Source organism: Carassius gibelio, chromosome B24 (assembly GCF_023724105.1).
Source record: "Carassius gibelio isolate Cgi1373 ecotype wild population from Czech Republic chromosome B24, carGib1.2-hapl.c, whole genome shotgun sequence".
NCBI classification, from domain to species: Eukaryota; Metazoa; Chordata; class Actinopteri; order Cypriniformes; family Cyprinidae; genus Carassius; species Carassius gibelio.
Window position 1 is genome coordinate 24,088,486 of NC_068419.1, and position 21,877 is coordinate 24,110,362.

General features: G+C 40.1%; 2 protein-coding genes across 2 annotated transcripts in view; both read right to left on the minus strand.

Annotated features, from left to right (window-relative positions):
- Positions 1-2,134: 2,134 nt before the first annotated feature.
- Positions 2,135-21,877, minus strand: part of LOC128012862 (serine/arginine repetitive matrix protein 5-like) — a 301,673-nt gene continuing 281,930 nt past the window's right edge. Inside the window, exon 2 of the mRNA XM_052595431.1 lies at positions 2,135-8,933. Coding sequence (XP_052451391.1) covers positions 4,436-5,383 — 948 coding nt within the window. The 5' untranslated portion in view covers positions 5,384-8,933 and the 3' untranslated portion in view covers positions 2,135-4,435. The remainder of the gene's footprint in view (positions 8,934-21,877) is intronic.
- Positions 14,725-21,877, minus strand: part of mppe1 (metallophosphoesterase 1) — a 109,638-nt gene continuing 102,485 nt past the window's right edge. The window contains exon 9 of the mRNA XM_052595429.1: positions 14,725-15,640. Coding sequence (XP_052451389.1) covers positions 15,458-15,640 — 183 coding nt within the window. The 3' untranslated portion in view covers positions 14,725-15,457. The remainder of the gene's footprint in view (positions 15,641-21,877) is intronic.

Consider the following 21,877-nt stretch of genomic DNA (forward strand, 5'->3'; position numbering starts at 1 on the left):
TTATTAGTGGTAGGAATGGGCCAGTCCCTGACTGTGCTTACCTTCCCCTCGTCCATCCGGATGCCACTGTGGTCGATGGTATACCCAAGGAACTGCACTGGGGGTTGATGGAATGAACACTTCTCTGCTTTCAGATAGAGTTGGTAGTCCCTCAGGCGTTGCAGGACCTCCGCAACGTGGCGCTGATGTTCTGCCAGGCTCCGGGAGTATATCAGGATGTCATCAATATAGACTAGGACGAACCGGTGGAGGAAATCCTGGAGCACCTCATGTATGAAGTCCTGGAATACGGAGGGGGCGTTTACAAGCCCATACGGCATGACGCAGTACTCATAATGAACAGTAGGTGTGATGAAGGCGGTCTTCCAATCGTCCCCCTCACGTATCCGGATGAGGTTATGCGCGTTGCGGAGGTCCAACTTGGTGAATACAGTGACACCACGGAGATGTTCTAGGGCCGCTGGGACGAGGGGAAGAGGATACCGGAATTTCTGAGTTATCTTATTCAGGGCTCTATAATCTATGCATGGCCGTAAACCTCCATCTTTCTTGGCCACGAAGAAGAAACTGGATGCAGCAGGGGAGGTAGATGGGTCTCCTTGGGAAAGGATAGGGGATATATCCATCCCTTTGGCACTGGTTCACCCGGCAGCAGATCTATTGCACAGTCCCACGGCCGGTGTGGAGGCAGCTCGGAGGCCCACTTAGGGCAGAAGACATCACTGAAGGGGGCGTAGCACTGGGAACTGGAGATGGACTGGTTCTCGACAGGGCTTTCAATGGAGGTGGAGTAAACAGGTAGCAGTTCCATCGAAACTATGCACGGTATACTGTCCATGTCCAGAAAGGTTTGTGATATCCGGTTCGCGAACGAATCTTCGATCTAACCAGATCTTTTTGAACGAGTTGACCAAATTGAACTGAATCGTTTTAAACGGTTCATATCTCCAATATGCATTAATTCATTTAATTTTAATTTAATCTATTCGTAAACATTGACACGTGTGTTGAGGTTTGTTGAGGAAGCAGGCATCGGGGTGAAGGATAACAGGTTAAATAATTATTGTAGAAATGTGTATAGAGCATTTAAATAATTTATAAAACTCTTTAAAATAAAAATAACATGTATTTAAAAAAGTTAATATGAATTTTACTGGTAATTTAGATTTATATAATTATTTCACAAATGTTTATTGATCATTAAAACCTGTTAACCTGCACCCAGACATGGGCATCTTTAACTCCCCAAGTTCGCACGTGTCAATATTTACGAATGGATTAAATGAAACGGGACAAATTTAATCTTGACAAACTATATATCATTATAAAGATCTAAGCCTCTAGCATCGACGACAGATCGCTGTTTTTCAATGGAAAGCTTATAAAGAATGTATTTGCTACTGTACATTTGTGTAAGCAGATATAGAAAAGTGTTACCAAAGTTTTATATATTGTGTTGTTTGTGTGTCTCTTGATGGTTTGGATTAACCCTTTTATTGCTGTCTCCCTTAAATCCAGTTTAAGCAGGTGTGCCCAATCCTGTTCCTGGCAATCGACTGTCCTGCAAAGATCAGCTCCAACTCTAATCAATCAAACCTACCTTTCATTTTCAAGTGATCCGGAAGACCTCAATTAGTTCGGAACAAATAGGAGAACGATGATTTTAATTCAGCATCTTATTTTTACTTGATTTGCTTCAAACTTCATCAGAATTATGTCAAAACACTGCTGATACAAAACTATTGAGATGATATTAATATCTATAATATTGTTTCATGGCAATTTGTCAAACTTGAACATTCTTTTCTGGTGATTTTGAAGCAAATAACATGCTCAGAAATTCATGAAACTCAAAACACACATCAGTATTAATGATAGATAGACACTGGCAAAAGCTTAGTCAAAAGCTTTGTCAACATGATGCCAATATACTGAAGATGTCAAATTCCAAATGGGTTTGGGATACCTTGAAAGTGTGGCCACAGCGATTTATTAAAGTAACATAAAAAATACATCATTTATGTATCTTTTCAATTCTTTATTCTAACTCTTCATAATTTTTTACATATGTAGAAGTAATCAATCTTAGGAAACACAGTCAGTTTCATAACTTTATCATGCTCAGGGGCCAACAGAAAATTTAAACTAGCACAAAATTAGTGAAAAGTTGAGGACTGTAATGCCAAGGATGACCACCTGATAGAGACATAAGATTACTAATTCTCTCTGTATCAACGAATGAAAAATAATGCATAGAAATGCACTGTACTATCAGTATTATTTTAAATAATTATTGTAGATGTGTTTATATAGCATTTAAACATTTATAAAAAATCTTTAAAAGGAAAATATGTATTTTATGTTAATATGAATTTCACTGGTAATATAATTATTTCACAAATGTTTATTGATCATTAAAATGATTTTTAAAAATGGTTATAGATCATGAAAAGTGTTGGCAACAATTTTTAATAAGATCTTTTTAGTTACATTAGTTAAGGCTTTACTTACGTAACCTGAGACAGTTAGCGCCTGACATCTTGGCAAATTTAAAAGTGCTGGCTAATGCTAAACGTAAATACAGTAAGATTGTTATTCATGCTGGCGCTAATGATGTTCGACTTCGCCAGTCGGAGATCACTAAAAATAACATTAAAGAGGTGTGTGAACTTGCAAGCACGATGTCAGACACTGTAATATGATGTGGTCCCCTCCCTGCTTACCGTGGTGACGAGATGCATAGCAGATTGTCATCACTCAATGGCTGGATGTCTAAGTGGTGCCCACAGAATAACATAGGTTTCATAGACAATTGGACAAGCTTTTGGGGCAGACCTGACCTGTTGAAAAGAGATGGTCTTAATCCCTCCTGGGGTGGTGCCACTCTTCTCTCTAGAAATATGGCAAATAGTCTTAGTGTTTATACTTGACTAACTGGGGCCCAGGTCAGGAAGCAGTCAGACTGGCTAAACCGACCGTCTGCTAGCTGCCTCACGTCACAGAGGTCAGCTAATTCTCAGCACATAGAGACTCTTTCACCTAGATATCACACTATAGAGACTTTGTCTGTTCAACGAACTAGAAAATACAAAAAACGTCCAAACCAAGTTAAGATGAACAATTTAATTGAGGTTCAACAAATAAAAAACAGATGCAATATGGATAAACAAATGATAAAGCTTGGCTTATTGAATATCAGATCCCTTTCTACGAAAACACTTTTTGTAAATAATATGATCACTGATCATAATCTAGATGTGCTCTGTTTGACAGAAACCTGGCTAAAACCTGATGATTACATTATTTTAAATGAGTCCACCCGCCAAGATTACTGTTATAAACATGAGTCGCGTCTAAAAGGCAAAGGGGGAGGTTGTTGCTTCAATTTATAACAACGTTTTCAGGATTTCTCAGAGGGCAGGCTTCAAGTATAACTTGTTTGAAGTAATGGTGCTTCATATAACATTATCCAGAGAAACAAATGTTAATGATAAATCCCCTGTTATGTTTGTATGGGCTACTGTATACAGGCCACTAGGGCACCAGACTTTATTAAAGAGTTTGGTGATTTTACATCTGAGTTAGTTCTGGCTGCAGATAAAGTTTTAATAGTTGGTGCTTTTAATATCCATGTTGATAATGAAAAAGATGCATTGGTATCAGCATTTATAAACATTCTGAACTCTATTGGGGTTAGACAACATGTTTCAGGACCTACTCATTGTCAAAATCATACTCTAGATTTAATACTGTCACATGGAATTGATGTTGATAGTGTTGAAATTATGCAGCCAAGTGATGATATCTCAGATCATTATTTAGTTTTGTGCAAACTTCATATAGCCAATATTGTAAATTCTACTTCTTGTTACAAGTTGTTACACCCCTGGACTCTTTTAGTGTGTTTTTGCCCCTGTGACCCAGTTTCTGTCTCCCTTGTTTGGTTTGATTAGTTCCCAGGTGTGTCTTTTTTATTCCCCATGTGTTGCATGTCCCTGTTAATTGAGTCATTCCATCCACCTGTGTTGCCCCTATTATCTCATGCATTTAAGCCTTGTCCTTTCAGTTCAGTTTTGTCAGGTCTACTTACCACTTACCTGTGTCTTCCTCTGTGTTCCATGTTTGGATAACGCCTGTGTTGGATATAATAAAGCCTTATTTCGTTTATTCTCCGGCTCCGTGTTCCTTCCGGCAGCGTAAACTGTAACAGAAGATCCGACCTAAAAAAGTTTAAAACTGCGTGTTTTTCCCTCCGTTTTGTTTTCCGTTTTTTCACAGTCTTTTCTTTCCGTAGAGTGCCGATGGATCCCCTCTATATCCCCGAATTCCTCCTCCTCCTGCTGGAGCAGGAAGGACGTTTTCTTGAGGACCATACCAGACAGTTTCTTCTGCTAGCGAATGCCACCCGCTACCCGGACTACGAGCTCTGCACCTTCTATAACACCAGCCTAAACTCCAAGTGCAGAGCGTTTTCGCCCGAAGATGGTCCTCGGGAGGAATTCGCCGCATTCGTGGAGTGGACTCTGGCGAGAAATGGGTCACCTCTCACCGTCTGCCCCATGGAGGATCTCGCCAGTTCCACTCTGGACCCAGAGACCAGCCAGCCACCATCAGGCCGCACGGAGCCAGAGCCCACCACAGCCGCAGAGCCCGAGCCATTCACGGACAGTAAGCATGACATCGAGAGCGTGACTGACCAGGTGGGTGAGCCGGCAACACCGTGCGTCATGGGAGTCTTAGTGGAGATCGAGGGCATGGAGGAAAGCCCTGCCCACACTTCCGCGACTGAGGGTGAGCTGTATCCAGTCTCGGGTAATATGGAGCAACTTATGGATCTGATGGACTGGTCTATGGAGGTAATCCCTAATTTTCCTGTTTCTCCGCTGGTTCCGTCCAGCCCTGATTCCCCTGTATACCCTCTCAGTCTCCAGTCATTTCCTCTGCTCCATTTCCGCTGGTTCCGTCCAGCTATGAATTTTCTGTTTCTCCGCTGGTTCCGCCCAGCCCTGAGTTTTCTGTTTCTCCGCTGGTTCCGCCCAGCCTGGAATTTTCTGTTTCTCCGCTGGTTCCGCCCAGCCCTGAGTTTCCTGTGTCTCCGCTGGTTCCGCCCAGCTCTGAATCTTCTGTGTCGTCGCTGGTTCCGCCCACCTCTCAATCTTCTGTGTCTCCGCTGGTTCCGCCCAGCTCTGAATTTCCTGTGTCTCCACTTGTTCCACCCAGCTCTGAATTTTCTGTCTCCGCTGGTTCCGCCCAGCTCTGAAGTTTCTGTGTCTCCTGTATTCCCTCCCAGCATCCCTCTCCCACCTCCTCCTAAACCTGCCAGTCCCTCTGCTCCACTGCCGCTGGTTCCATCCAGCCCTGATCCTCCTTTCTTTCCTCCCATCCTTCCTCTCTCTCCTCCTCCTATACCAGCGAGTTCCTCGTCATCCCTGCTGGTGCCAGTCAGTCCCGCAGCTAACCCTCAGTCCGCGCCATCTTGGTGCGATGGTTCGCCACTGGACTGCCAGTCTCCAGCTCTGCCTTGGCGCGTTAAAGCCCTGTCTCCGCCTCAAGCCTCCGAGCCCTGGTCTCCTCCTCGGTCCTTCGACCCAGCGGCTCCGCCTTGGCTCTTAGCTCCCTCATCTCCACCGTGGCCTGGCATCCCACCTGCTCCACCGGGCTCCCTCGTCCCTCCGGCTCCACCTTGGTCAGTCGTCGACCATCCACGGCCTCAGGACTCCATTCCTCTGGTTTCACCTCGTCACTTCATCCCTCAGGCTCTGTCAGGCTCCTCCTTCCCTCTGGCTCCACCTCCATCCTCAGTCACTCCGGCTCCACAGCGGTCTTCCAGGACCCCGCCTCGCCTTGGTCGCCTGAGCCTTCTGCTCCACCTAGGCCCTCCTGATCCTCGACGTCACCCTGGCTCTGCGGCTGTGCTGCTCCATCTTGGGCTCCTCACCCACCGGTGCAGTCACCGCCTGTTGGCCCCCTGGTGTCGTCGGCCCCTTCTTCACCATGGCTCCTCCCGCCATCGACCTAACCATGGATCTCCGTCCTGGCTGGTCTCTGGTGGACCATCTGGCTCCTCCTGCTCCTGTCTCCTCCCTGGCTCCTCCCTCCGTCGTCTCTTCCCTGGCTCCTTCCTCCGTGGTCCCTGTCTGCTGGCCCCCTCCTGGGAGTCTGTCCTCCACCGGAACCTCCTCTCAAGTTCCCAACCGGGCCTCACTCTGTTTCTACGGTGCGAGGACGCACCTACCGGGAGGGGGGAGTAATGTTACACCCCTGGACTCTTTTAGTGTGTTTTTGCCCCTGTGACCCAGTTTTCTGTCTCCCGTATGTTTGGTTTGATTAGTTCCCAGGTGTGTCTATTTTATTCCCCATGTGTTCCATGTCCCTGTTAATTGAGTCATTCCATCCACCTGTGTTGCCCCTATTATCTCATGCATTTAAGCCTTGTCCTTTTAGTTCAGTTTTGTCGGATCTACTTACCACTTACATGTGTCTTCCTCTGTGTTCCATGTTTGGATAACGCCTGTGTTGGATATAATAAAGCCTTATTTCGTTTATTCTCCGGCTCCGTGTTCCTTCCGGTAGCGTAAACTGTACCACAAGTATGGTAGAACCATCACTTCTACCACAAAATACTGCTTTTTAAGTTATCTTCCTGATTTATCTAAATTCCTTAGCATATCCAAAACCTCAGAACAACTTGATGATGTAACAGAAACTATGGACTCTCTTTTCTAGCACTTTAAATACAGTTGCTCCTTTACGCTTAAGGAAGATTAAGGAAAACAGTTTGACACCATGGAAAATAAAAATAACCCTAGGTATTTATTCAACACAGTGGCTAAATTAACGAAAAATTAAAGCCTCAACAAGTGTTGACATTTCCCAAACCCACAGCAGTAATGACTTTATGAACTACTTTACTTCTAAAATCGATACTATTAGAGATAAAATTGCAACCATTCAGCCGTCAGCTACAGTATCGCATAAGAGAGTGCACTATAGACCCCCTGAGGAACAGTTCCACTCATTCTCTACTATAGGAGAGGAAGAATTGTATAAATTTGTTAAATCATCTAAACCAACAACATGTATGATGGACCCTAAACCATCTAAGCTCCTAAAAGAGGTGCTTCCAGAAGTCATAGATCCTCTTCTGACTATTATTAATTCCTCATTGTCATTAGGATATGTACCCACAACCTTCAAACTGGCTGTTTATTAAGCCTCTCATCAAAAAACCACAACTTCACCCCAAAGAACAAGTTAATTATAGACCAATCTCGAATCTCCCTTTTCTGTCCAAGATACTAGAAAAGGTTGTATCCTCACAATTCTATTCCTTCTTAGAAAAAAATGGTATATGTGAGAATTTCCAGTCAGGATTTAGACTGTATCATAGTACTGAGACTGCTCTCCTTAGAGTTATAAATGACCTGCTCTTATCATCTGATCGTGGGTGTATCTCTCTATTAGTTTAATTGGATCTTAGTGCTGCGTTTGACACAATTGACAACGACATTCTTTTGCATAGACTTGAACACTTTGTTGGCATTAATGGAAGTGCATTAGCATGGTTTAAATCGTACTTATATGACCGCCATCAGTTCGTAGCAGTGAATGAAGATGTATCATATCGATCACAAGTGCAGTACGGAGTACCTCAAGGCTCAGTACTAGGGCTGCTACTCTTCACGCTTTATATGTTACCCTTGAGAGATATCATCAGGAAACATGGTGTTAGCTTTCACTGTTATGCTGATGATACTCAGCTCTATATTTCTTCGCGGCCTGGTGAAACACACCAATTTGAAAAACTAATTGAATGCATAGTCGATATAAAAAACTGGATGACGAGTAATTTCTTACTGCTAAATTCTGAAAAAACAGAGGTGTTAATTATAGGACCTAAAAACTCTGCTTGTAATAACCTAGAACACTGTCTAAGACTTGATGGCTGCTCTGACAATTCTTCGTCATCAGTTAGGAACCTAGGTGTGCTATTTGATCGCAATCTTTCCTTAGAAAGCCATGTTTATAGCATTTGTAAAACTGGATTTTTCCATCTCGAAAATATATCTAAATTACGGCCTATGCTCTCAATGTCAAATGCAGAAATGCTAATCCATGCATTTATGACCTCAAGGTTAGATTATTGTAATGCTTTATTGGGTGGTTGTTCTGCACGCTTAGTAAACAAACTACAGCTAGTCCAAAATGCAGCAGCAAGAGTTCTTACTAGAACCAGGAAGTATGACCATATTAGCCCGGTCCTGTCAACACTGCACTGGCTCCCTATCAAACATCGTATAGATTTTAAAATATTGCTTATTACTTATTACTTATAAAGCCTTGAATGGTTTAGCACCTCAGTATTTGAATGAGCTCCATTTACATTATACTCCTCTACGTCCACTGTTTTCTCAAAACTCAGGCAATTTGATAATACCTAGAGTATCAAAATCAACTGCGGGCGGCAGATCCTTTTCCTATTTGGCACCTAAACTCTGGAATAACCTACCTAACATTGTTCGGGAGGCAGACACACTCTTGCAGTTTAAATCTAGATTAAAGATCATCTCTTTAACCTGGCTTACACATAACATACTAATATGTTTTTAATATCCAAATCCGTTAAAGGAGTTTTAGGCTGCATTAATTAGGTAAACCAGAACCGGAAACACTTCCCATAACACCATATGTACTTGCTACATCATTAGAAGAATGGCATCCATGCTAATATTTGTCTGTTTCTTTCTTATTCAGAGGTCACCGTAGCCACCAGATCCAGTCTGTATCCAGATAAGAGGGTCACTGCAGTCACCCGGATCCAGTACGTATCCAGACCAGATGGTGGATGAGCACCTAGAAAGGACCTCTACTGCCATGAAAGACAGCGGAGACCAGGACAACTAGAGCCCCAGATACAGATCCCCTGTAAAGACCTTGTCTCAGAGGACCACCAGGACAAGACCACAAGAAACAGATGATTCTTCTGCACATTCTGACTTTGCTGCAGCCTGGAATTAAACTAATGGTTTCATCTGGTCAGAGGAGAACTGGCCCCCAACTGAGCCTGGTTTCTCCCAAGGTTTTTTTCTCCATTCTGTCACTGATGGAGTTTCGGTTCCTTGCCGCTGTCACCTCTGGCTTGCCTGTTTGGGGTCACTTCATCTACAGCGATATCGTTGAGTTGATTGCAAATAAATGCACTGGCACTATTTAACTAAACAGAGATGACATCACTGAATTCAATGATGAACTGCCTTTAACTATCATTTTGCATTATTGACACACTGTTTTCCTAATGAATGTTGTTCAGTTGCTTTGATGCAATGTATTTTGTTTAAAGCACTATATAAATTAAGGTGACTTGACTTGACAGTTCCCTTTTGAGGGAACTTCGAACTGCGTCCTCTAGGGGGTGCTTTGGGGAACAGTATACCCACCCCGCCATGCTGAGGGAAGTACAGGCCAGAATCATGGCGAGCACTAAGTACCAACTCTTACCATTTCCATGGGAGTTACCCCTGGGACGTTTAGACGGCTGTCTGTGACAGTACCCCTTATGGCCAAAAGGCCTAAGCTACATACCCAACTTAATTGTTAGGGCCTCAGCATTTGTACCAAGTCTTTGCCTGTCACACAGGGGCTACCACTAGCTTACGCATAAGCTTGCTGAAAGAGCTGTCTCAACAGTTCTCTAGTAGCAACACCCTGTTTAGATAGGTATCCGAGGATACATAGGTGGAGTGGCGTCCAAGATGAACTGGGCTTTTACCAACTCAAGAAAGGGCACGAAGCAACCGTGTGAAGCCCTCACCAAATAGGATTTTAGAAAGAATGCAGAATACTAGTGTGCAAACTTACCACAGTGTGGATTTCAGAAAGTGTGCAAAGACTTCACGTGCACACTTACCATAGCATGGAATTTCAAATACTGTTCTAAGGAGGGGCTCTCATGGCACTCCGATAGAGCAGCTCATAGATGGAATAGTGTATCTCAAAACAGTATGATTGAGAGTCATCAACTCGATCTATGGAAACAATACTGGAGCGCTCTGGGGAAAAAAACAGAGAACTCAGTCTCATACAAGAGGAGAACTCCGGGCTCAGAGTAGTGCGCTCATAGGCGACCCTTTCTGGGAAAAAGGGGAGCGCTGCTAAATTACCACGAGAATCACCCAAATAGCCCCTCATGTTGAGGGAAGCGATGCTTGAGGTGTATAAACAAGTACACACTGGCTGAATGGAGACCAAGGAACCAAGGTCTAATCATCTCAAGAAAGGGAACGAAGCGGAGTGTGTAACCATTATCATACAAGATTTCAGTCTTGTGTGCAAACTTACCACTTGTGGATTTTTAGAAAGTGCGGAAGTGTTCACGTGCACACTGACCACCATGTGGGTTTGAGAAAGTACACAAAGCTTAGCGTGTGTACTTAAATGTTCCTAAGCATCGCAGAGGTGCTGAATCTCACGGGAGAGGCAAGCTCAATTTTACAAACCTCGGACGAGGGGAGCATCATCTGAGAAGACTTCTGTAACTGCCACCTCCACTTCCCGGTAGATGCGACAGCACCCCTAAGCGGCCAGGAGACCCCCCGGGGTGACCTGGCCGGACATCCATGAAATTCCCTGCAGTGCTGTGCCAGGCCTGAAGATCAAGGAGGCTCCCTCAGAAACCTGTGATCTCAGCTGCCTAATGCCGGAACATGAAGCCGGATGGCTTCTGCTGGCGAATGTTTAGTAAACACTGTAACTGAGCACTGCAAAGGAAACTCACAGAGTTTATTAGTAGACACGTAACCACCAGCAATTAAATACACATAAGTATATACAGAGAGGGTTACATTTACTCAACCACCCTCCTGTGCCAGAGCCCCACTCAAGGGGCGCCTCCTTTTAGTCTGGACCATCCGTCAGGTGGTTGCTATGAACATAGAACCATAAAAACATTATAGGTCCAGCATAGGAGACTGTTATGCGAGATGTTTCCACCTAATTAGGTGGAGAGCTGGTTGTTACAGGGGAATTAGGAATGGGAGGATAAAAGCAGAAGTTAACCCTCTGAAGTCGATTAATGCATATAAGCGTTATGAGGCTATTTTCTCCTGATAACCTCTTAGACTCCAGAGGTTTAAAAATCCCCAAAGGGAATGAGTAGATACCTCGGTATCACTCCGATTCGGACGAGAACGCTGCCTCGTCTAGATCATACCCTCTTAGGTTCTGCTTACCTCCTCGTGACCCACGATTCCTCTAACCCCTGCCCGCAGGTGGGGGAGGAGCGTGAGTTGCGACACTAGACTTCTGTGCCCGTCTTTGATCCTCAGATCAAGACAGGCCAGGACCCCAATGTTGTTCGGGCTCAGACCTGGACCTTCTTGGAACGAAGGATCTGAAAGCAGCAGAGCGCGCCTTCGTCTCCCTGAACTTCTCAAATCGCCTTCTCAACGGAAATAGTGAAAAGTTCTGAAAGCAAAACCGGAGCATCGAGAAGAAAGCATTTTCTTTCCTCCCGATGTCTGCCATGTTCATCCACAGATGTCTCTCCGCTGCCACCATGGCCACCATGGCCGCCATAGTCCTGCCCGTGGCGGAGGCGGCCTGCTTGGTAGCACAGAGAGAGATCCGTGGTGCGACGCAGCTCAGCTACCTGATCAGAAAAAGGCCCCTGCCTCTATCCAGGGCTCTTAGCAGATCAGTCTGGTATGCTTGAAGCACCAGCACTGTGCTGTAATAAAGCCACAGCCTGACCTGCTACTGCGTATGCCTTGCCATTTAAGCGAGATTATTTTTTGAAGGGGCTTAGATGGCAAGAAGGGAGATTAAGAGAGGATGTTTCCCCTGCAGAAAGAAAACATTTTCAGAGATAAAAATTATTTATAAATTATTTATAAACATTTTAGCTCTTTCTACAGGAGGCATTCCCTCCTACCCGCTTTCGTGCATCACCTCGATAAGTACCAACTCTTTCGCGCCGAAACTGATGGATGCGAGAAGAAAACAGCATCTTTCATTTCTTTTTAATCTTTAATCTTTTTAATTCTTTTTAAAGAAGACAATGGTGTGCTCTCCAGGTGCTGATTTATAGTCGCGCCGGTAGTGACGTCGGAGGCTGTCCCCGGTCAACAAGTTGTTGTTTTTTCAATGTATGCTTCAGACACGGGTCATGACGAGGTGTTTCCCAAAGCGCCCCCTTGAGGACACAGTTCGAAGTCCCCTCAAAACAGAACAAGTCTTTTTGAAAGTATTTTATACAAGTTAAGTAAATGTATGGGAGCTTGAAACATGCACTAATACATGTAGAACATGAAAACATAAAATACAGTTATTACGATAGGTGGCTCCCTGAAATAAAGTAAAAAGTGAATGTTGTGACATTTGCCAAGTATGATAACTCATACTCGGAATTGGTGCACTGCATTTAACCCATCCAAGTGCACACACACAGCAGTGAGAAGTGAACACACCATGAACACACACCCGGAGCAGTGGACAGCTATAGATCCAGCGCCCGGGAGCAACTGGGGGTTCAGTGCCTTGCTCAAGGGCAATTCAGCCATTGGTATTGAGGGTGGAAGAGAGCACTGTTCATTCACTCCCTCCATCTAAAACTCCTGCCAGCACTGAGACTCAATCCTGTGACCTTCGGGTAAATAGTCCAAGTCTGTAACCATTAGGCCACAGCTGGCCCTCATTGTGGGTTTTCCCCTGTCCATTCATGTTCACCCGTCTCAATCCAACTCATGTCACATTTCATGACATCCCATGAAACTGCAAAAAGCAGTTCCTTTCAGCTGTGATGTAAAGGTGCAAGTCACATTTGCTGCACTTCATGCGGATGATCCCCCTGCAGTCAGGTTATTTGCACTTCCCTTTCTTCTCCATTACCGGCCATCTCTGCACTCTTCCTATTGCCCTTTCCATAAAATATAGCTGTATTTATTTTCTGAAAAGAAGACATAATTTTGTTATTTATACATAAATACAACTATACTACAATAAACACTTAAAAATCATTAAATAACTGTGATAATTTTATTCATGGTACTATCTATAAAATATTCCAATGGGCAAATACTTTACTGCAATTCCACTGTGGTACAGAGTTGCCATATGGCAACGCACCTATGTTTCCATAGTGGTACAGAGTTGCCAATATGGCAACCTTGATATTTTCTTAATTTACAGTAAAACTATGTTAGACAAAGTTAATTTTTTGAATGAAAATATCTAATTTATTTACCAAAGATGTTGCAAAAAAAATCCCCCTTGAGAAAAGATGATTAGAAATTAGGTTAATAGAGCAATTTCTGGAGCACTTCTTCAGGTGTCTTCTGTGTCAGAGTGACAGTGGAAAAAGGAGTTTTGGGAGGACATTCAGTTTTCATGTGACTTAAAAACAGCACATCATTGGCTACCTTAAGGCCTTCCCTTTTAATTTCCATAATGTGATATGTGTAGTTTTTTTTCAGAATAACAAATAAATGGGTATAAATTAATTGTTGCCATATGGCAACTCTGTACCATAGAGGGTTAACTTATATAATGTTACAAACTAAAGCCTTATTGAAAAGTGTTACAAGAATTATATATATATATATATATATATATGTGTGTGTGTGTGTGTGTGTGTGTGTGTGTGTGTATATATATATATATATATATGTGTGTGTGTGTGTGTGTATATAAATATATATATATGTGTGTGTATATATATATATATATATGTGTGTATATATGTGTGTGTGTGTGTGTGTATATTGTTCTTTGTGTGCGTGTGTGTGTGTGTGTGTTTGTGTGTGTGAGAGAGAGAGACTCACATTAATAAATGCCATAAAATTATTATTAATATAATTAATTTCAATATCTGAAACCTTATTGAAAGTGTCCCCAAAGTTTTATATATTGTGTTGTGTGTATGGGTCTTGATGGTTTGGATTAACCCTTTCATTACTGTATCCCTTAAATCGAAACTGCTAAAGCGTGCCCAATCCTGTTCCTGGCAATCGAATCCTGCAAAGTTCAGCTCCAATTCAAATCAATCAAACCTATCTTTAATTTTCAAGCGATCCCTAAGATCTTAATTAGTTGCTTCAGGTGTGTTTGATTAGGGTTGGAGCTAAACCTTGCAGGACAGTTGATCGCCATTAACAGAGTAGGAAGAACCTGTGCTAGAGGGTTGTTGTGTATGTTCCCGCTGGGAACAGTTTTCCTGATGCCACCGGGGTGGCGTTTATGCTGACAGTTCGGGCCCGCCATCACTGCCTGCAGCTTTTACGTGTTCAAACTAATTTCGGAAATTGTAAATACAAGTAACAATGATGAAAAATATAATAATAATAATAATAACAATAAAATATATATATATGTCCCGGGTCTTTCAAGGATTATAAGGTTTCTTTTTTTTTCATTTTCATTTCTTAATGTTTATTTTAATGATACCACACATCGGAAGGCATTCATCTTTGTTTAGAATGGCAATGTGGGAAGAAATGTTATTTTGCTTATTAAATACCTCTAAAAATGTGAGTTTGCCTTTGAATTGAGTTCTAAATTGTTCTAAATTTATTTGCTCTAAATTTCTTATTTCCTAAAATGTTTTTCTTTTTTCACCCTCCATTGGCTAATACAGAACCACTTTTTCTAAATTCTTCTCATAATCTGCAATACAAACATAAATCTTGACCAAACGGTTAATCTAACTTCCAAAATAAACTCAAACCCCCATTACATAATGAACTTTTATTTTTTATTTTTTTGTTTAAATTATAATTTTTACATAAATCTTTACATCTTTAGAGAAAATTTTTATCTGTTCACTTTATTGTTATGTAACATATATTAAAGCATATATAACAAAATGCTGCAAATTGGTTGCATATCAGTGCAAATAATTGTTAAAAAATAATAAAATAAATAAAAACACCTGAAATTCCAGAGCTGCAAATATAACAAATATAAACAACAACAACATGCAAATTATAATCTCATACTGACTCATACTGTATGTACTGTACTATGATGGTTCTTGTACTCTCTGTCACTCTTTATTTCCTTTCCCCATCTATGTCTTCCTTGATCAACATTTTCAAACAAAAATGTGCTGCACCTTGACCTGTGCTGTTTCTTGCGAATTATGTAAAGTAAAAAAATAAAATAATAATAATCATAATTATAATATATTTTCTGATTTAGGGAGATTTATTTGTGTGGTAGCAATTAAAAAAATATTCACAGTTTGGTCTGCACACTTCTATTTCACTATGTTAAGAGTTTTGAAATTGTGGCTTCTGTATGAATTAAACTATTGTGCTTCAAAATTATGTATTAACCATTTTAACCAGTATAATAATCGATTTTCAACAATTTATTGTTTCTGTGCACATGAACTCAGGGCTTACTGTTAAACCATTGTTATCATTAACAGTGCCACATAACTCTCACATGCCTTTTGTACATGTTACAAAGTCTTGTGCTTTCCTAGAAGGCGATTTGGCAAATGCAGTGATCTTCTGAACATCTTGATATGACTGAGTGTTATCAGTGCAATGATCAGACAGCTGCTGCAGTAAAGTGCCAACACAGTCCTCTCCTCTGGCAAAAAACACTTTGACAGCCGGATGTCTGACCTGGAGAATGTGCCCTAGAGGAAGTGACAGAAATACAATAACATTAACATTAAATAAATATGAAAATTCATGAAACTTAAACTACAAATATAAATATTTGCTATTTTAATTTAAAAAATCAACAGAATGAAGGATCTGTTAAATTATATTTCACTTTTTTAACTTTTCATGTCAACTTAATAATAAGAAAAGTGGGACTCTGTAACTATGTAAAATAACAGACCTGATAATAAGTTTGAACTTAATTTTGTGGAAAGTGTATCAATTCTATGAAATGTCCAATAAATAGAATTGTAAACTTGAGAAAACTTAATCTGAACCATTCTGTGAAGTCTGGCGTTAACTGATCTGAAATGAAACAAATAAGTGTTGTGTATAGAACTACTTACAGAATAATTGAAACATACTCAACTAAAAGATATGAAACTTATAAAACTAAAAAAAAAAAAAACATCTGCCACAATTGGAGATCGGGTATCTCGCATAGATCATATCAAGTATGAATGAATGAATGGGTAATTTATATAGCACTTTATTTTGTATTGCTGTACACCCAAAGCTCTTTACAATCATATGGGGGGGGGGGTCTCTTCTCAACCACCACCAGTGTGCAACATCAACTTGGATGATGTAACGGCAGCCACAGTACAACGGCACCAGTGTGCTCACCACACACCAGCTAAAGGTGGAGAGGAAAGAGTGATAGAGCCAATCTAGCTTTCCCAGGAGGTCTCCCATCCAGGTGCTAACCAGGCTCAACCCCTTTTTAGCTTTAGTTGGCAACCAGTGTTGGGCTGAAGTCATTTAATACATTTGGTATATTTTCTAGCCAGCAATAATGCTTGAGACTGGGGAGTATATGTCTAAGGGGGAAAAATACACACCACAGAGAAAAAATAATCTCTAGATAACTTTCTGGATTTGCTATGCTATTTAGCATTCCCCTGTAAATAGCATCCAGTGGGCATAATGGTTAAACATTCATGTTCATAGTCATGTTAAAGAGAGTTGAAAGAGCACCATATGACAGAAATTTTATTGATGACCCCTTCATATAAATTCTATACGCCTCCACCACCCTAACTGGACACCTGATTATGTACATCCTCCGCCCATTTAACTGAAAATCTCTTTGTACATCTATTTATCCATCCCACCTATTAAAATTCATTTATTAACCCTCATATTGTTTGGGAATGTGTTCTTGTGCAGAACATTGAAACTTTTCAAAACTTTGTGGTTTAAACTTTCAAATGTTCAATGGTGTATTGGTTGGTAAAATTGGGTTAATTAATTAAAGTTTTTTTTTTTACACACATTTGAAGAAAAACACCAATATAAATACAATTAAAAAGTCAAGACAAGCATTTACGTAATGTTGAATGGAAAGAGTTGAAATATCTAAAAGACAATTCATTAAACAACAACACACAGCAGTTGTCAAAATCTTGTAGCCTAACATTACAATTGTAAAAAGTTAGAGTTTATTACTGATACAAAGTTAAATAAAATAAAATAAAAAGAGCCAAGTAGCCTATCTTATGGTGATCTAAAACAAAATACATCAGACATGCTCGTTAAACAAAAGCATATGGTAGTTGTTAAAATCTTGTAGTCTAACAAATTATTATTATTATTATTTTTAAGGTAGAGTTCGTTACTGATACAAAGTTAAAGAAAAGAAAAATAGCTGAGCACCTTACGCTGACCTCAAACCAAACGTGGTAATATACTGTTCCATCATTAATAAATAACTACACAAGAACACATAAGTATAATGCATTATAAGCAATCTATTAACTACTAGTATCTAACAAGAAAATAGTAAGTGATAGTGCTTAGTCAACTGTGGTAGATCAAAATTAGCTAATCAGTAACTAATATTTTTTAACTCCCCAATAACTACAAAGAACTACTACTAAGAACTACTACATACATACTACATACTGGTTCATAATTACTATTAATAATGCATAATGTATCATTTATTCTAAAGTGAAAGTCATGGTAGCCCACTAGTAATGACTCCAGTATTACCAAATTATTCACAAGAAATTAATAATTTGGGATTTATTCAATTATTCTAAAGTGACTAACATACTTAATTCTCTAGTAATGACTGAAATCATTGTAAGCTTTTGAGGGTTTTCTAAAGTTTTGGATAGTAATTATTCAGATGTTATTACATCTTTCTAAATGAATTAAAAACCATGATCTTCACTTTAGAGTACTGATCCAAATAATCAGCAATTAATTCAGAAGGATGTAGTAAAACTTCAGTCATTATTATCCAAAACCTTACATATGTCTTAAAATCTTACAATGATGTAAGCCAATATCAGATAGTTGTCATGCTTTTCACTTTAGAATACTGATTCAAGTAATTAGTACTTCCTTTAGAAGGATTTGGTAATACTGCAGCCATAACTAGGGGGTTACCATGATCTTCAACTTAGACAGTGCTTGAAGTGGACAAAAAGAAGTGCCTGTACTCACCCCCCGATTCATTTATATAAATTATTAAATTATATTAAATAAAAAAGTACTTTTCAATAATGTATGGACCACAGGGAGATGCCAAAGACTACTAAATTGCCTGCATTTAATACTATACCAATCCATGCAGAATCTCAAAATTTCTGACCACCGCATAATCAGTGTTCCTTATAACACTTTTGCGTTTAAGCCAAATACACGCTGAAAATAATATTTTTACTGACATCTAGACATAAGTCACTATTCTTTCCGCAATCACTCATGAAATCGGCTGTGTTTTCTCTGCATTAGCACCATTTTGTCATTACTGTTGGAATTTGTTTACTGGATCCTTGGACTTTCCAGGAGTTTACCAGTTTAAAATAATCTGATTGCAAAAGCATGCTTCTAATTTTAAGATATTATTTTCATTATAAAGTACTAAATCAAATTAGTAATCAGTAATTATTAATAGATAATTAATATTCGACTGCTCTGCACATCTCCCCTGCACTGTAAAAAGTGTTTTTTTTTCTTGTAAATAAAGATAGCATCAGTTAAGTAAATTTTTCAAACAAATTCTATTTGATCTTTTTACTTAAAAATATGATATCACATTTAATTCAATAAGCTACTTGAGGTTTAGTTTTTATTTAATTAACTTAAGGGGGGGGGGGGGGTGAAATGCTCGTTTTCACTCAATATCCTGTTAATCTTGAGTACCTAAAGAGTAGTACTGCATCCTTCATATCTCCAAAAAGTCTTTAGTTTTATTATATTTATAAGAGAAAAATAGTCTGTACCGATTTTTCCCGGAAAAACACGAGCGGCTGGAGGCGTGATGTGTGGGCGGAGCTAAAGAATCACGAGCGTGAGTAGGCTTTTGCGTTGAGAGCGTCTGTGACATTACCGTGAGGAAAAAAACATCCAAAACAAACCATGGCTAACAGTCAGATTCAGCGTATATTTATGATCCAGAATCAGATCCAGAGGCTGAAATTTAACAAGAGCAGCATCAGTAACGACGTCTCTATGTTAGGGCTGTGCAAAAAATCGTATGCGATTTTCATGTACATCTCATCAGTAAAGACGCTCCTGTAATTAGAAGTATATTTCCAGCACGTGTGTTCAGATCAGAGTTGCCAGGTTTTCACAACAAATCCTGCCCAGTTGCTTCTCAGAAGGTTCCCCGATAAAACATTGCTTCCCGGGGTTAAAATATACGTTTTTAGCAGGGTTGCCTTGGTAAAATTCGCATTTTAGGGGCTAAATATCACGTTATTTGTATTGGGGTCGCTGTGACCCGCGGACATGAAAAACAACCACCACAGACTTGGCAACACTGGTTGGCATTTACTACACCGAGCCGTAATTTACTGACAATCTACACAAAATCGATGTTAAAATCGCAGGCGATTCTTTGTCGATTTTGAAAGCGATTTTGTGTTAGTTGTCGGTAGACTACGGCTCTGTGTAGTAACTGCTGCTCCACCTGAACCAGTGTTGCCAAGTCTGCGGTTGTTTTTCATGTCCGCGGTTTGAAGCAATCCCAATACCAATAACGTGATATTTAGCCCCTTAAATGCTAATTTTACCAGGGAAACCCTTCCCAAAAATTTATATTTTAACCCCGGGAAGCAATTTTTATCGGGGAACCTCCCGGAAACGCGATTGGGCTAGTTTTAAGAAGCAACTGGGCAGGATTTGTTGTGAAACCTGGCAACCCTGATCTGAACACACATGCTGGAGATATACTTCTAATTACAGGAGCGTCTTTACTGATGAGAGGTGCATGAAAATCGCATTCGATTTTTTGCACAGCCCTAAGTATGTAATGAACCTGTATTTGCTTAGCGGTTTCAAAAGTTCCACTTTATGTCGTCTTTTTTTTTTTTTTAAGCTGTACATGTGGAAAGTGCAGTTTGATGACAACATCGCATGTTGTTTACTTGATGTGCTTACACGCCGATTGCTAAGTTAACAACACAGAGATATTTGAAGCAGTTTTACTCACCGCCTGCGGTTCCAAAACACAAACGTGACCCTTTTTCTTTGGGACTGCATTATCCTTAAGAAATAAACTATATGCAAATCCGGCGTCAAACTGGGCCTTGTTTGTAAAACAAGCATCTTCGAAATGCAGGGAACAAACAAAAACACTTGCACAACTGATGATCTGTAAAAATAAACTCCATCCACTGGTCCCTTAATGCTGTTTTTTTTTTTGGTAATATGTGCAGGGTTGTCTTGCCCTGGCAACCAAAAACACACTTCTTTTGTGACAATTCGCTCTCGCTCTGATCAGTGATTGTCCTTGCTTTGCTCTTCTCTACGGGAGCGCGCGCTCTTCCGGCAGAAGTGCCCTTAGGACCCATATAAGGAAATTCCGCTCCATCTAACGTCACACAGACCCATACTCGAAAAAAAAAACTTTCCGAAACTTTGTTTTTCCGAAACAAACCGGAAGAGGTATTTTTGGAACAAAAATACTCATTCAAACGTACAACTTAATTTTTGAAACTTTGTCCATGTTTAGCATGGGAATCCAACTCTTTAACAGTGTAAAAAACTCAGTATGCATGAAATAGCATTTCACCCCCTCTTTAAATACGTAAGTAAACTCAAACTGAACTGCCTAGAAATTAAAGTTTAAAGTATATTTTATTTGGAACCGTTTGTTATGTTTACAAGGATCCTTTAAGTAAATATCAAAGTTAAGATCCCATATTTGAATGAATAATTAAAAATATTACACTGTTTTATAGTTGCTTGTGTTGTTAGTTGCTTAGTTTAGTTATTGTTTGTTTTAGTAACATACTGTTTTGTGACACCTGGAGTATATTTTCTACTCAAATGACCCATTGATACTCAAATACTATTCACTGATTATTACCGTCATTGGTAATTGAGGTCTCTCTGTTCAGTTGGCTATTCATTTTATTGAGTGGGTATATTATCTTAAAACGATAACAGCCTGTCTACATGCTTTCTTGCATGTTTGCAAGTGAACCACTTTAATAGCATGGAGGTTTTCCAGTGTTACCTGGTTAGAGTAATTTGTATAAACTTGCAGATTTTATTTCATTCTATGCTTTAAGTTTTACTTAAAATATGAGTGCAGAATTTGCAAATGAAGTAAAAGAAAAATCACTTTTTTACAATGATAAGCATTAGATAATGTAAAATGTATATATATATATATATATATATATATATATATATATATACATACATATATACATACATACATATATATACATGGCTGTGCATTGTCATGAAAGCTAATCTTTTTCACGTGTTGTTAAGCCTTACCGCTTGTCGATTTAAACATTAAAGCATCCAAACACAAGACACGGAAAAGCTGAACAGAGTAACGTTAGCTGGTTACTCGCGTGCCGTGTTAGGTGCGCACGAGAGAGAGCTGTGTATCACGGACAGCGGCACTGAACCGAACTCTCTTCTGCGAAGTTCTCATCAAAGTCCCTCTTGCACCTGAACAAACAAATACAAATCTCAGTTTGAACAAACAAAAAGATGTGAAAGAGCCCAAATCAGTACTCGCGGTGATCTGGTGTTCAGGGCTCACGCAGGGAAAGGCGTCTCGAGAAGCTAAAAAAAAGTGTTTTCAAGTGTTGTGATCAAAATCGAATTTGCTTATTTTTGCTCTAGTGCCGACAAATACATACGAAATATGCCAAAATATCCACCTTGGAAAGTATGCTCGAAAAAACTGTCAGTTGTTTCTTAAGTTCTTCATTTATGAGTCACACTCAGGA